General features: G+C 39.7%; 2 protein-coding genes across 27 annotated transcripts in view; one reads left to right on the top strand and one right to left on the bottom strand.

The window, feature by feature from the left end:
- Window positions 1-15,732, bottom strand: part of RSPH1 (radial spoke head component 1) — a 98,713-nt gene that overhangs the window by 40,490 nt on the left and 42,491 nt on the right. The window lies entirely within an intron of this gene.
- SLC37A1 (solute carrier family 37 member 1) overlaps window positions 1-15,732 on the top strand; it is a 41,213-nt gene that overhangs the window by 1,907 nt on the left and 23,574 nt on the right. For 6 of the 23 annotated variants that reach the window (XM_065068849.1, XM_065068814.1, XM_065068899.1 and 3 more), the window contains 8 exons: window positions 2,901-3,142; window positions 4,789-4,870; window positions 5,752-5,878; window positions 8,283-8,361; window positions 9,237-9,372; window positions 10,928-11,004; window positions 12,832-12,998; window positions 13,746-13,783. In XM_065068849.1, the coding sequence (XP_064924921.1) occupies window positions 3,087-3,142; window positions 4,789-4,870; window positions 5,752-5,878; window positions 8,283-8,361; window positions 9,237-9,372; window positions 10,928-11,004; window positions 12,832-12,998; window positions 13,746-13,783 (762 nt within the window). In that variant the 5' untranslated portion in view covers window positions 2,901-3,086. Of the gene's footprint in view, window positions 1-11; window positions 2,291-2,900; window positions 3,143-4,788; window positions 4,871-5,751; window positions 5,879-8,282; window positions 8,362-9,236; window positions 9,373-10,927; window positions 11,005-12,831; window positions 12,999-13,745; window positions 13,784-14,764; window positions 14,807-15,732 lie in introns of those variants that run through there. The other 17 variants (XM_065068759.1, XM_065068891.1, XM_065068780.1 and 14 more) reach the window with 9 other exon arrangements.

Here is a 15,732-nt window from a genome sequence, read left to right on the forward strand (position 1 = left end):
ACCAGGATATTGCTTTATATGTTGCAGTACAGCAAGGAGGAAGCGAAAGTGTTTGTTTTCATTGCCAGGTAAAATAGTTGCTGAAAATGAGAGAACGGAAAAACAGTTTGGGTGATTCAAATGGAGCTTGTCCTTGGGCTTCATTAGGAGAACGGAAATATAAAGGATATGTTGGTAAACTACCAGTTATGTGTTGTAGCCTGTTAATGTAATTTCTGGAGAATAGCTCGGTTTTAAAATCCATTTGAATCTGCAGCAGGATGTAGTCTTTATAACCTGTTATCACAAGTTTTATTGCCAGAAGTTTCTTTGGTTTTGTAGAGGAAGTTTCATTTCCCTATTAAAAGCACATGAATGTCAGAGGAACTTATGGATATATGAGGGCAGAGGTAATCTGTTGACGAGTAAATGAGAAACTCAGGTCTGTGTGCCTGCGGTAGGTAAAATGAAATCAGCTCCTGTCAAACAGAGTTAGGCTGTAGTTCCCTCAATGCTGCTGGTAGTCCAGTCGCCTTTGTGACTCTGGATTTACGGCCAGGTTGCTGTTAGGAGGTGGTGTGAGTACGATCTGTGCAGCAGGTGCACAGATGTGCAACCTTGTGTGACCATTTGGCATTGAAACCTCTCTGTAAGATATGTGAAGCCTTTTTTCTGCTTACATGACAGCTGTTAAATAGTAACCTGCTAAACAATTACTTTTCTGTGATGACAATTACCTTGTCCCATTATATTTTAAGGGAACTGTTTAAAGAGGTTTATGACCTCAGATTTTTGTTCCTTTTCGGTTTTTCACTTTTTTTTTCCCATAAATGAGTGTTACCTCACTTAAGATGTGACAACCAGTTAAATAATAGTTTTGATGTTTGGGATAACTGTGAGTGAGGGGAGATGGTGTTTGTGATCACCCTGGAACAGGTCTGTTACTGTTGGAAGAAAAGTTCACTCTTCTGCTGGGCTGCTTGTGCCTACCTCTTCTTACCTTTCTTCTCCCACTTGAGCTATCCACAGCTCATTTCAGCCAAACATGAAATTATTGACAAGCAGTTATTTGTTTGAAATTAGAGTGCAGCTGACCTAACTAGCTGGCTGTGGCTGTAAGGGGCAGTCCCACCTTTAGTCCCTGCCTTCATGCTGCTACTGCTTTGGATTCATTCTACATATTAGTTTTGTGGCCAGAGAGTGAGTTAATATTCTCTTTTGCATCAGTTGTTTTTCAGGGTGGGTTTTCTGATAGATGAGCCACCTGAACCATCACTCTATCACTACAAGGTCTGACATGGAGACAGGGACCTGCAGCTGGGGTTGGGAGAGGGGTGAAGGGTTGCCCTTTCCCTAACCTTTGCAGTCTCAGGGAGGAGGTAGGAAGCTCATGTTGGATGGGAATGATTGCTGGTTTGCTGGTAAATTGCACAACCAGTTATCTGATTCGGGGCAAGAGGGAGGAGGTGGAACATGCCAAACAAGATTAGCAAGTCAATTCAGTTTTAGGGGAGGGAGGTGTCAAGCTGAACCAGGATACTGTGGAAAAATTAAAGGTATGACAAAAATGTGTAAGCATATGGGAGCAGACCCTTGATCTTTTGATGGAAGACTCTGTTAAGTGAAGAGGTGGTAGTTTTCCTCCATTCCTGGGGAAAAAGCCTGTGTAGATAGTGAAGCTTTCAAGTTTTCAGTTTTGATGCAACAGATGCTGTATGGTGTTGTCATTCAGCTGGTGGAGGAGGAGTGGTTTTGATTTCTGTAGAAAGATGAGAGAAGAGAGGATCACACCTTTGCCTGCCCTCTGCCAGTGTCCAAAATTCCCAGGTTAAGACAAACCCCTTGGTCTTGGCAGGTGTGTTTTCCTCAAAGGAGATTTTGCTGTAGCTCTCCTCCTGTTGTTTCCCAGGAGAGCTAGTCCTGTATTATACCAGCTTCCCATCAGGATCGTGGCTGTGGCTGGTGCTGCCACTGGGCTACTGGGAGGGCAGGGATTATGTTGTAGACCATGGTGTGTTATTTGGCATCCTGCTGGGGTGGCTCTGCTGTTAGCACACAGGGAGTGAGGCTTGGCTTGCACGCCTGAGTTGCAGTCACACCTTTTGCCTACAGTGCCTTTTGTCATCTTACTCAACAGTTGGCTCAGGCTTGCTGAGAAATAACAGTGCAGCTAGTTCCTGCTGCAGTACCTGCAGTAAAGGGTACTGTGCATCTTTTTCTGCCTGAATTTGAAGAAACAGGAGGGGCTCTGCAAGATTTTAAACCAAACTGAATTGATGCTGCCACAGTCTCAGTTTTCCCTTCATGTCAGGTACACACGTACGCCTGCCTTCTCCTCGGGGCTGGATGACTGTGTAGGGAGCTCAGGTGGTGGGAATAACTTTTTTTTTTTGCTTTTCCAAATCTTCTGACAATGTGGTACTTTGTGCAGCACTGATACTGGGACAGGGAAATGAGGCTGGAAGAGAAAGTGCTGGTCATGTCTTGCTGGCGGCATTGTTCAGCAGCACCGCTCAAACTGGAAGAATCTGTTCTGGGCTGACAACACTACAGTAGTTTTTGAACAAATTTCAACTTCATGGATGTTTCCGATGTGTTAAAATAGATCTTCGTGCGGTGGGGAATTACCTATTTGTAGTCTTTCTGAGACAAAGGCAGAGTGTTTTGATGTCAGCTGGCTTTGAATCATGTTCTAAGTGCATCTTTTCCTTGTCTCCCCTGTGCTGTCTTCTCAAAGTAGATTATACATTATAAAATTCAGAAAAGGCTGTGATTTATATTGGCTTAAAATTCTCCATTGCATTTTTGTTGTCTGGAGGGTTAGTAATGGTAATTACTTGTTTCTGAAATAGATAATTACTGATTGAAATGTTATTATTAAAAAATATTACAGTAACTTGATAAGAATATTTACTTATCAGCTTCTCCTGTTTGAAGATCAGCAATTAACAATTGCCACGTCGTGACTGAAGGTAAAAAAAAAACCACCCAACACTACAGGGAGATCAGCTCAGCAGCTTTGGGAGGATCTTTTTAACACATTCTGAAGGACAGATAACGTTGTCACGAGTTGTGTCACCTAAAATTTGATGCCAGCTGTAGAGTAGATGGCTCAGCTTCCTCTTGGGATTCGCTTCATCACTTCATTTTCACGGGATCAGTGGTAAGTCTGGAAGTGTGGTGGTGATCTTTATTTTGGGTTATGTGAGTTTGTGTCTGGGGACGATGATGCTGTTGCCTTGGTCTATTTTTGCTTTTTTTCACTGCTTAATATATACAGCAAGAAAATATAGTCGGTTGTATAGTAAATAAATATTGCTGAAATTTAAAAAGTGATGATTAAAAAGACAGACCCTTTCTACTTAAGTTTGCTACAGAATAAAGCCTTTCTTCCTTTTCTTTGCAAGGTATGTATTTGAAGGGATGCAGTTCAGATTTGTATTTTCAGACTCTTAGTTGGGAGGGGTGCTTGAGGTTTTCTTAACCAGAATTGTATTTTCTCCCTCATAATTGGATGTATAATATACGGTTTTATGTCCTGCTACTGTAATATTAAAAAAAATAATCTTGGAAGTTGGATGGCACCAGTTCTTGTGCTTTCTGAGATAGAATTCTGAGGCAGTTGTGTGTGAATAACAAAAAAATAACAAATGAAAGACCAAGTGCTTCCCGTTTGAGCAATTATATTACATGCTTTCTCTAGTAAAGCAGCAAGGATAAAGTCATTTCAGTTTTACCAGTTGTGAGGATGTTTTCAGTTATGGTGGTAAATAACTCAACTTGTGGGATAACTCACTCTCTATTTAATGTCTCTGTGAATATGCCAGAACTGTAAAACCAGACCCTTGTTATGTAGATAGAAGTTTATAGGGCAGAGAATGATTTAAAGAGGTTAATTTAAAATTAGGGTCCATAGTAGGCTGTGTGATATCAAATCTTTGTATGTATTTATGTACTTTTGTTTACAGATGTGAATTTTAGGGTCAAGGCTACAAGCAGCCAGTAGATACACTCCAATCTCTGTGTATTGTTAAAAACACAAATCCACAAAACACTCTCCTTCTTGAAAAACTGAAACATGCTGCAGGTAGAGAACAGAACAGATGGGATTATCTTTGTTTAAGGCTTGCTGTGACAGGGAGTTTGAGATGCCTATTTAATTCAGATGAACTGCAGAAAGACCCAAGGATGACAGTGGAGGTACAAGGGAAAATTCCTTCCCAATCTCAAAGCTGGTTAATTATGTCCGTGTGCTACAGCTGACGGTACGCACAGTCAGTGTCAGTCCCCTAGTCTGTCTCTAGAAATGGCTGATTTCTATTGTTACACAGGAAGGGAGAAGTAAAACAAAATCCTAAAACCAGTGAGGAAGGAAAGAAGTAATAACCCACAGTACCAAAACTGACAATTCACCAAGCCATTGTTTATGTTCTAATCATATGGGAAAAACAGATGAGACAGTGAAATGTGAAATCTGATTGTTGGTGTGTTTAATATTGAACTGCCTTTGAACAGCTCCTAAAGGAAGCTTGCAAAGAAGGCAGTTCAGTGCTGTGGGCTCCAGAGCACTGCCCTGTGGTCCTGCCTATAGGGGTGTGGTACCCAGCTGCCCCCCAAAGCCAGCTCAGAGCAGATGTTGTAAAGCAGAGAAACTGCTGGGGTGGTTTCTCTGGCTGTTAGAGAATGGGGAAAAAGTTGTCTTCCACTGTTACAAGGTTGTCAATGACTTGTGTAATACTTTTGTGTAACTTAAAGCTAAAAATAAATCTGAATTAAATAATCTTCAAATACTTTGCTTCTATATTGTAGGTACAGAGCCTTCATTTTCTCTCTCACTTTCTTCTTGTACGCCAGCTTCCATTTATCAAGGAAACCTATTAGTATAGTTAAGGTAAGCAAGGTTATGTCCTTGTTTAAACATCCTTCTAATCCTATCAAACACGGAAGTAGTCATCTTTTTCAGCAGTTCCTTTTGTGACAGCAGTGTTAAACTTTAACTTGGATTGGTTTGAAAGCTGGGATACTGATGAAGTTAGTACACGGTGACATTTACTTGATAAATTTTAGTGAGCCCACACCTATAATATTGTGTAAACTTCTGATCTTTGGCCTTAACACTTGAAACAGCTGTGCCTATGCTAAAGATATTCGTGTGAATTAGTCTCATTATAGATACTTAAGAGCTTACAGGTTTACATTCATATCTTTGAGAAAAGTTGCTCATGACTGATGAGTCAAAGGTGATAAAAATCTACTGGCACTTACAAGACTGTTCCATGTACTGTTGAGCATCATAGTACTAGTTGTCTGTACACTTGAGACTCTGTGGGATATATATATATATTTTTTTTTAATTTCTCCTGTTCCCAATGAAGCTTCTGGCAAAATATTATCTAATTCTGGGTTTGTTAGTCTAATCTTCGGCCTGTATAACTTGCCAAACACAAATCAAATCTCCCAGGATGCTATTTTAAATAACCGATGAGTAACAGTGGGCAAAGTAGCTTGATGGTAGTGAAGAATTTTGAAATTGTGCAGTAGCTAAAACACCAGTTCACTATAGCATGTTGTTTCTAACCACATAATTACTCTGTCTTGCAATGGTGGCTTCACCCAGCAAACTACCAAGCAGTTAATGATGGCTAACAATTTTACTGGTTTCATTTGGTTTGACGTGGGTTCATGTAGAGCTAGAATTGTTAAATTTGTTATTGTATCGCATTTAACAGTCACAAGTTAATTTTACAGTTTCAAATTTCCTTTCCGTATCAGGGAGAGCTTCATAAACATTGCGCTGCTTCACATGAAGTTCAACTCAGCTCCTACAAAGAATATGCTGCCCAGATTCAGCCTGTCAAAAAGCTGTCTAATGTATCTCAGTGTGGTTGGGAGCCATTTGGTAAGCGTCGGTTTTTTTGGTTTGGTGGGTTTTTTTGTGGGTTGGTTTGTTTGTTTTGTTGGTTTTTGTTGTTGTTTTTTCAAAACAATGAGCTGATACTCATAATTAGATTGTTTGCCTCTTGCTGATTCTTCTTCATGTGAGGGGGGATTCAGGAGATGTATATGGGAGGAGTGTTTTGTTTTCAGTGTTCTCATTGACTTTCCCAAAGAAAGTTAAGTTGTGACTTACTCTGTGGTGTCTTTCTTACTTTAAGTCACTTAAACAACTTGTGTTATTTTACCTGTTATAGCTATGAGATGGTTTCAGTAGATCAGTTTTCAGTCAGAAAATGGGATTTGTCTTTAGAATGTCTATTAAGGCAAAAAAGGGGGCGCAGAATAAAAGAAGTCATTATAATTTTCTGCTTTTTTCCTTCAAGGTCCAGCAATCATTTAAATGAAATTACTTGGTGTTTATCTAAATTGAAACTTCTCAGAGTTTCTGCCAGAAAGAATATTTTTTTCTTCCCATTTTAATGGAGAAAAATGTGAGACTTTATTGTGGAATAGAGTTGACAACTTACTGAATAGGTTATGAACCTGGCCTTTTACTTAAATAGGAAAATACTTGCCTACTAACAGTTAAATTTGAATTGAATTGTGTTTGGATTTAATGGAGGTTTTGAATCATTCATTGGCACTTTTATCACTACCAAGAATGTCAGTGGAGTAGAATAGTACATTCTGCCAATGTGCCAGTCTGCTCCAGTCTATCTGGCCATTCATTCTAATTATTCTTCAATTAGAAATTAAAAAAAAAAGAAGTCCCACTCTGTTAAAAGATAAAGATCTGAGCCTGGGTTTTCAGTGGACAGAAATCTGTGTATTAACTGCCTGCTGCAACATAATCAGTTTACTGAAGTTATTTAGTCCCAGTTTACTGAAGTTGTTTAGTTATTTAGGTTTCTAAATACATTGGGACGAAGTTAAATTTGATTGCTGTTGATCTTGGACCAAAGAGAGACTGAGCTTGCTCATCTAAAACACTAGTTAGTTTTCTTAATGGAGACTCCTGAGCTCCAGTGTCCTCGTTTTTCATGAATACACATTACTGCAAAGCTGCCCCTTTGGGATGGCACTCTAGACTTGTTCTTTCCGCTCTGTTTTTGAGGCAGCGTGAGTGGCAAGCTGGGAGTAACACTGAAAGAAGGAAGGGTTTAGTGACTATGACTTTATTCTCAGAGTCAATGGGAATTGTGGTTCCTTGCAAATACACAGGGTATGAGTTCAGGTCTCTGGAAACTAGATTTGGTGTTTCTGTCTGGGTAGATTCCTGTTCCCTCCATCCTGCCTGCAAGTCCCATTTAGTTGTGATTATGGTCACTTGCTGTACAGAGCAGAAACCTGTTGTTTTTAAACAAGACTTCTATCTCTGTGCCTTAGGAGTAGCTGGAAAATTAAATGCAAAAGGCTATAACCATTTCAAAAAATCAAACAAAACCATATTAAGCTGATTCCTTGAAAGCCTATATCATGATGGAGTTTTTTTAGCCATTTTGACTGTTAGGACTTGAAACACTTGCAACACATCTTTCCACTTACTATAGAGTCTGTTAAAGTTTGGATTTTCTTTTGTTTAAGGAGCCACCTCGTTAATAGCTGGTGTTTCTTCTCTTCCAAAATGCTATTTTGAATAAGGTGAAATTAAAAATGGACCTACAAATGTAGTTTAAGAAGGACAAGGAATTACTGGAGGGAGTCCAGTGATGGCTACGAAGATGATTGGGGGCCTAGAGCATCTTTCTTATGAGGAGAGACAGAGAGAGCTGGGTCTGTTCAGCATGGAGAAGAGAAGGTTGAGAGGGGATCTCATAAATGCTTTACAAATATCTCAAGGGTGGGTGTCAAGAGGATGGGACCAGACTCCTTTCAGTGGTGCCCAACGATAGGGTGAGGGGCAGTGGGCACAGACTGAAGCATAGAAGATTCTGTCTGAGTATGAGGAGAAACTTCTTTACATTGAGGCTGCCAGAGCACTGGAACAGGCTGCCCAGAGGTTGTGGAGTCTCCTTCTCTGGAGACATTCAAAACCCACCTGGACACATTCCTGTGTGATCTGCTCTGGGTGAACCTGCTTTAGCGGGTGGGTTGGACCAGATGATCTCCAGAGGTCCCTTCCAACCCCAACCATTCTGTGATGTTTTCCTAATACGTTACAGCAAAAGGGTCAGTTGTAGGAGGTTGGTTTGTTTGGGTTTTTTTAATAATACGTGTTTTGCAAAATGAATACTTAAGTCTAAAAGTGTCCATTGAAAATTAAATGTCAGTGCATGTCCACTAACGTTTTTCTTGTAATATGTAAAAATAGTTGGGAAGTTATTGGTCCATTTAAGCTGATAATTTGTTTTGATAATTATTCTTAGATAAGAACAACTACAAACAGTTACTGGGAGCACTGGATTACTCATTTCTGTGTGCATATGCAGTTGGAATGTACTTAAGGTAAATCTCACTGTCTTAGAAACCTCCTTCATTGCTTACTGTTAATATATGTGGCTGTACTAGTTCTGAGATATTGTCCTTTCCCACTCTAAAGTTTCTCATGAAGAGAAGGAGAACTTGAGTGTAATTATGCCATCTATGTGCTAGTTGGTGTGGAAAGGAATGCATCATCTTGAGTCCCCAGTGGTATTGTACCGGTTGGTATGTAGGGAGCTTCCTACCTGGTCCCGTCCTGGTTGCCTTGTGCAGGAATATCTTCCAGCTGACAATTTAGCCGGCGTTCCCTTCGTATGCAATATGATGCAATATGAAGCAGTATGTGCTGAAATAGAAGTTGTCAAAACTTATCAGTCTCCCAGCTTGCATATGTAGACTAAGATGATTGTCCTGGCTTTCTCTGTAGTCAAAGGACAAAAGCAGATGCCAGGACAAGGGGTGATGGTTTTAAACTAGAAGAGGGGAGATTCAGGCTAGATTGTGAACTGGAAGATCTTGAACTAGAACGGGTTGTCCAGAGAGGTGGTAGATGCCCCATCCCTGGAGACATTCCAGGCCAGGCTGGACGGGGCTCTGAGCAACCTGATCTAGTTCAAGACAGTAAATCACTTGCAATGTGCTTCAGGGGGGTGTCTCTCCAAAAGGTGGTTGTGCAGATGTCAGCATGTGGAAATTAGCGAACACGAAAAATTTGTTGATTTTTCCTGTCAAGTGATAAATATTGCTCATGTGCCACTGTCAAGAAAAGCAGCAGTTAACAGTAAAGTTTATGCTCAATCAGAATTAAACAACGCAAATATATTCTTTATTTGTCAAGACTTGGGGTATGATGTGATTATAACTGTTGCCTTTCTTTTTATTTCTTTCCACACTCTAAGTGGAATAATAGGAGAACGGCTACCTATCCGGTACTATCTGACAGTCGGGATGCTTGCCAGTGGACTCTTCACTGCAATGTTTGGATTGGGCTATTTCTATAATATACATAATCTGTGGTTTTACATAATTGCCCAGGTAGGCACAATGTTATTTAGATACTCTGAGTTTCCATGGTGCTGTTTAATGTTGTACTGCCTTTTTTTTCAGTTGCCAACAGTGATTAGTGGTTGGATGGGAAGATGTAAATCCTGGCGCATGTTGTCATTGATGACAGGCAGAAATGATAGAGTGGATAGCCCCAGGTTTTTGGTGGGGTTTTTGGGCTTTTTTTGTGTAAGAAATCTGTGAAAACAAATCAGTGTGTTTCAATCAGTGTCAAATCAATGATAAAATCTTTGCAAGCTTAAATGTGGGCGAGTTTTAAAACAAATGTGTTTGCTTTTGTCAGTCTGCCAAGACCTGAGTGACACACCCTGGCTTTCTCTGCAGGAAAACTACATTTATGCTGCTAATGATGAACAGTCTCCCACATCGGTGGGGCTGAGAACAGTCAGCTTCTGTAATGAGATTTCATTGTGTGAGATTTTTCATAGCACTTGCATATCTAATCAGACGTTACAAGAATGTTTACCATTGACCTAAAATGGAATTTAGGTCAGGACCAGGATCCAGTTGGCACCTCTGAGTCATTTTGGACAGATCTGCACCTTGCACTGCTGCCGGGTTTGTGTTATTGCAGCAGCACTTTCACTGCCGGCATGTTTGCACGGTGTTGTGCAATGGTGCACACAGCAATGCTCACCGGGGAACTGTGAGCTTTTACAAACATTTCACCAAGTTGTCCCTTCAACCACGTCACTGCTCCAGTGCTGTTGGCTTATGTGGCTTCCAAAACAGGATCCGGCTCCTTTGGGGTTAAGCTAAATACTTCTACCAACACCACGCTGCTGCGTTGTGTGGTCTGTGAATCCTGTAGTACCAAGGGGGGTCTCGCACCACCAGCCTAATTGGGTTTTGTTGGGTCGAGTGAGGTTGTTTCGTTGCATGTTCAAATGCTCACTGTACATGTGAATTGGTGTGTGATCTTTGTATTAATGTGTAATTCTAGACAGGGAGCTTTTTAGGAGCTGAGATGAGTTATGATCTGTGCAACGTGGAGGCTGAAATAGTTCTTACTTCAGCCTGAATATAAGTTAAGTTTCCCCTCCCAGTTTATCTACACATGTCTGTTAAGCATTTTAAAGTTAATGCTCAAACTTATCTGGGCTCCCCTGAAGCTTTATTTTTTCCTGCTTGCTTCGATTGCAAACATGCTTTGCTATATGTTCAAACTGAGATGAGTATTATGTTACTGTTTGAGCGTGAGGAATTTGTTTCTTCGTTCAGTTCAATACAATGTGATTTTTATTTTTCTTTTGTAAGCATGTGAATGAATTACAATTTTCTTGTGGTTTAAATCATAAAATAATTGGAGAGACATAGGTAGAGGGAAGAATCTCTGGAATATCTGCAAAACACTTTAACTTGTTTATTCTTGGAAAAGAATGCTTTCAAAGCCCCCCACTAAACTTCTAAATTCAAAGCATTTGTGTAGGCTTCCTTTTCCTAATGCAGCACTCAGCAGGAATTGTGTAGGAACCTGAATTATTATAGGGTATGTTTATTTATTGTTATTTTTGTATACTTTCAGATAGCTAATGGGTTGGTGCAAACTACAGGCTGGCCGAGTGTTGTTACATGTATTGGCAACTGGTTTGGAAAAGGAAGGTAAATAACACGTAATCCAGAGTTTTGAAAGTACAAAACAACATGTTCTGGGCTTTAATATTATAGTAATTTTAAATATCTTGCTTTTACTTCAGTGGTTTTTTGGTATGAAACAAGCAGTTAGGTAGATCTTTGAGAGGAGTTTTCTTTGTTACGCTGATTAGTTTCTATATCAGTTTGAAATATTCTCTCTCATGTCAAAACAGTGTTGTGTCTGTGGTAGCTGTTTAGCCTAACATTTAATTTTTCAGATGAAGTATTTCAGAATTACATTAGGAGTAATTCTTACAAATGTTAACAGTCTAAACCCACTGTTAATAAAGGCTGTTATTATGCCATTTTAATGTGGAATTTCTTGTGTTTTTATTTGTGTTTCAAAGCAGTTGTGAGGGTATAACTCTAAAAGTATCTTTCTGTCTAATGCCTTTTTTCCTAACGCACAGAAACTTGAAAATGTAATTAAAATAAGAAAATACACAGGGTAACTGATTTAAGGTTTCTTTTTGCCAGTTTCTTTAAATATTTTCTTTTTCCTTCATCCTGCATAGAGATCACTCATAATGTTTGTTATGTCATACCACACAGGATTTTTACATAAATTTTACAAGAGCTGCATGCTAAATCCACTGGTTCTGGTAATGGTTGATGCATGTAGTGTATAGTAATGCTACTGAAGTGCTATCCGTTGTGGGTACATACCATTGAGTGAACATTATTGTCAACTGGTTCAAGAGAAAGACATGAAAATTAAGTATATGCTTTATATATAAAATCATGGGATAGTTGAGAAGATGTAGGCTCAGACTAGTTTTCTGTAGTCCCTGCAGCCTTTTTGGTGAATGTTACAAAATGCAGAGAATGATAACCATCGTACAATACTGAACAAAATGGGCAAGTCTGTGCAAAATAAATACATTTTTTCAGATTTTGCTTTGTGCAAAAGCAACAGCCTTTTCTTTTAGGAGGCTGCATAGTGGACTGGTGGATAGGGCTCTGATTTGAATGTCCGCGGTCTGAGTCTTGATTTTGCTGCAAATTCCATGAAACATGAGCAGACCTCTTACATCCTGTTTCTAACCAAAGTAAAATATTGGGTTTAGTTTAGTCAAATTGTGTTGTTTTGGATAAACTTCGGCTAAGGGCAAGGCAGTTTCCCCACGACTTACAAGGAAAAAAAATGCCTGTTAGCTGTCATGGCTTCAGTATTATTTTTGTGGTTTCCATTAGCTCAGCTGGAGATATTCTACAGCAGTTCTAATCTGGGATTTCCAGGCAGACAGTTTGATGTGCCTGTTAGCCAAGCATGCACAGGCGTTGTCTTCCACTAGTGCTTGGCAAGTCCAGAATGTGATCAGAAAATACTGAACTTGCTCTCCCCATCCTGCACAGATTGTTTTCTTCTGCCTGATGAGTCTAGAATATCTTGAAAGCATCAGATTGCTGGTGCAATGTGTTTGCAGGAAGATTTTCATTCCCAGAAGCATCAGATTTAGTTTGCACATGCTACGCAACATCTGCGTGCTTGTTTTTATCAAAGAAACTCTTGCTCTCTTGAGCAAGCCCTAGTGGTGCCTTTAAGTGCCATTAAATGCAGGATGAGTTCTGTCATGCACAGAGGAGTATTTAGAACACTTTTATTAATATTTAGGTGCCTCAAAATTGCCAGATGGAAGACTGTAGCATAAAGTGGTCAGTTAAAGAACAATAAGATTGCAAATATTACACTAACACCACAGATAAACTGTCACTTTTTATACACTTTTCTCAAGATAGTAATGCTTATTGTTGGAATAATAAGAAATATTTGTGATTTTTTTTTAAATGCAGGAGAGGTTTGATCATGGGAATCTGGAATTCACACACTTCAGTGGGAAATATCTTGGGATCCTTAATTGCTGCTTATTGGGTGTCTACATGCTGGGGTCTCTCCTTCGTGATGCCTGGTGTTATCATTGCTGTGATGGGGATTGTTTGTTTCCTGTTTCTTATTGAACGTAAGTGCTTTAATGGTGTAGAACCATGGAGGGCTCATTATGGGGGAGGAACACCAGCTGTTTAAGCTAAATGACCCTTGCAAAATATATTCCTCAAGCTGTGCCAATACTTAAATAACTTTTTCCTGGAACACTAGACAGAGAAGAACCTGTGTACGTCTAAAGAGTTCATACACTCAAACTCTGGCATACCTGAGAGAGTAACACTTCCAAGTTCAGTCCACCGGCCTGTCATTGCTTCTCAGTTTCTATAAATTGTTCAAGTGTATCTTAGCAGAATGCCCCACCTGGCTGCAGTGTATATTCTGTGCTGCTGTTCAACCCGTGCCATCCATTTTTTTGTGCTACGAAATACAGAAATCAGCTGATAGAGAAAGTTTTGTCACTTTAAATTAGAAATTAAAAAGGAATGCCTTGTCTTGTCCCTACATAGACTCAGAGGTATTAGTATGAATGTGTATTTTGCTGTAACTGTCCTGTCTTGGGAAGTAGAAAGTTCTGCAGAGATACCTAGAATGCTGTAATGAGCTGGACTGCCAGAATAGCACTTAATGTGGTCGTAGGATGAGAAGGGTACCATGAAACACCCTTTTCTTTCTCCCCAAAGCTAGTTACATATTTCTACCAGAGCTGCTTCTGTGTTGTCTGTACTGTTAATTTATTGTTGGCAAATTACACTAGTGGTGTTTCAAGAGAGATTCATTGTGCTTGTTTTCACTACTAAATATGTGTGGTATTCTATTTCAGATCCTAAAGATGTAAGTTGCTCCTGCACACCATCCAGTGTAAGTGAATGCTTCTTCTATTTTGATTTTTTCCACCTAATACATGTGTTTATTATGATAGTTCTGGAAATCAGATAATCTGCATGGCCCTTTTGTACCAGGCTGTTATAACTGAGCCTATGCTTGAGGGAACGATAGGTCTTCTGTGGTTCACTGGTAAAGCAGCAGTTTACTTTCTATCAAAGCGATGTGAATCAAGATCTGAGTTTGTTTTAACTAAGATTTGACAATAGATTGTATTACTACAGTAAACCAAGTAAAAACTGTTTGTCTTATTTTTTTTTGGGGGGGGGGGAGGGGCGTTTCTTGCTTTCCTCCAGTCCTCCTGGCCATCTCCAGAGCATTTTGACCTGTCTCCTGCTGTTGCATTCTTTGTTTAGGCATGACATTCTTTGTTTAGGCATGCCAGACATATCCTGTGAAGGGTCTCACTGTTTGAGAACCCTGTATTAGACATTGCAGAAAGTAAAGAGCAAACAGACCTTTTCCTGATGTACCATCAATGACCCATGCGTCTGTGGGTTTGGGAATGGAAAGTGAGATGTTCCCATGGATGGAGGGAAGGACAGTAGGAGCGCATTGCTAGGGAAAAGAGGAAGCAAGGGAGGGATATGAAGCTGAGATGGAGAGGCTGCAGAAGTCAGTCGGTCTGATGGTGAGCTTAATCACGGTGTAATATGGCCTTTATTTAAACAAAACTGACATTAATGAAGAGCTATGAAAAGGAGAGAGAAATGTTCTGTGCTTAGTGGTATTTCTCACATGACAAGTCAATGCTTTAGTTTTTGTGGTATCGCAGAATAATTTAGTTTGAAGGGACCAGACCTCTGGACATTGTATGGTCCTACCGTGTGTTTGTATTAGGCCAAAATTTGACATAGGATCAAATTGTTCAGGGCTTGCCTGTCAAATTTCTAAATCCTCAAGGATGGAGATGTTGTTTATACATAGATTTTTTTTAATTTTTTTTTTAATACACAGAGGTTTTCAGAATGCAATGATCACATGCTTTACTGGCATCAAGTAAGTGAATCGCACTATTGTATGAGAGCTTATACTTCAAGGGCTTAAATTTTGGCAAGGTAGTGAACTTCGCTAAGCTGTAAATATACTGTCAGCGCACACAAACTGCGGAACTCATACTGCCTGGATCATGAGGGAAGATGCGACTCTCTGGACACAAGACTCTGAAAATCCAGCATCAGAGATTGACTGCTTAAGGCATTGTTGAAGCAGGATTGAAGTGTATGTGTGTCAAATGTCTAAGCTTTCTCTGGGTTGCTGAATATTGCATGTATACTTCCTTGTGCCATTGTGGCAGCAAAGCTCAGAACTTTTAATTGTTTCTAAAAGGAAAGTTTTCAGTCTAAGTATTAGTGTAAAGTTGTTCAAACACTATTTTAAAAGTAGGTTGGAAATGGTTAAGCTTTGGTACCAAGATGTTTGCCCAATGCTTTTAAAACAAAAATTCGAAAGATATTTTATGTATTCAACATTAATAATGTAGAAAGCCATGTCAATGATGAAAAGATGCACCTTAGAAAGCTTTAGCTAATATGTGGGGTGATGATTCCTTTCTTGCCTCGTGTAGCTATGACCCAAGAGGAGAGAGGCAATCCAAATAGAATAAGAGAAAAATAACAAGGAAGGAAAGGGAACAAAAAAAGAGAGCATTAGGAAGACCAGCTGTGTATAACTTCTTATAACAGAATGTCATCTATAGCCTTGTTTCATTTAGGAGGGTGTTTGCAGGTTCATCTCTGTTTGATGTTCCATCAGATTCTGGTACGTGTTTGTCTCTACTGTAAGGAAAACCTAGAGCAGCGTGTTGCTCCAGGCTCTTTCTCTTCTGGCTCCCAGGGATCTGTGGGCAATCAGACCTGCCACATTTTTAGCAGTTCTTTGGAATAGGGGGAAATTGGCAACAAAGGTCTTAAGGTCTCCCATGT

Source organism: Columba livia, chromosome 1, assembly GCF_036013475.1.
Source record: "Columba livia isolate bColLiv1 breed racing homer chromosome 1, bColLiv1.pat.W.v2, whole genome shotgun sequence".
Classification (NCBI taxonomy): domain Eukaryota; kingdom Metazoa; phylum Chordata; class Aves; order Columbiformes; family Columbidae; genus Columba; species Columba livia.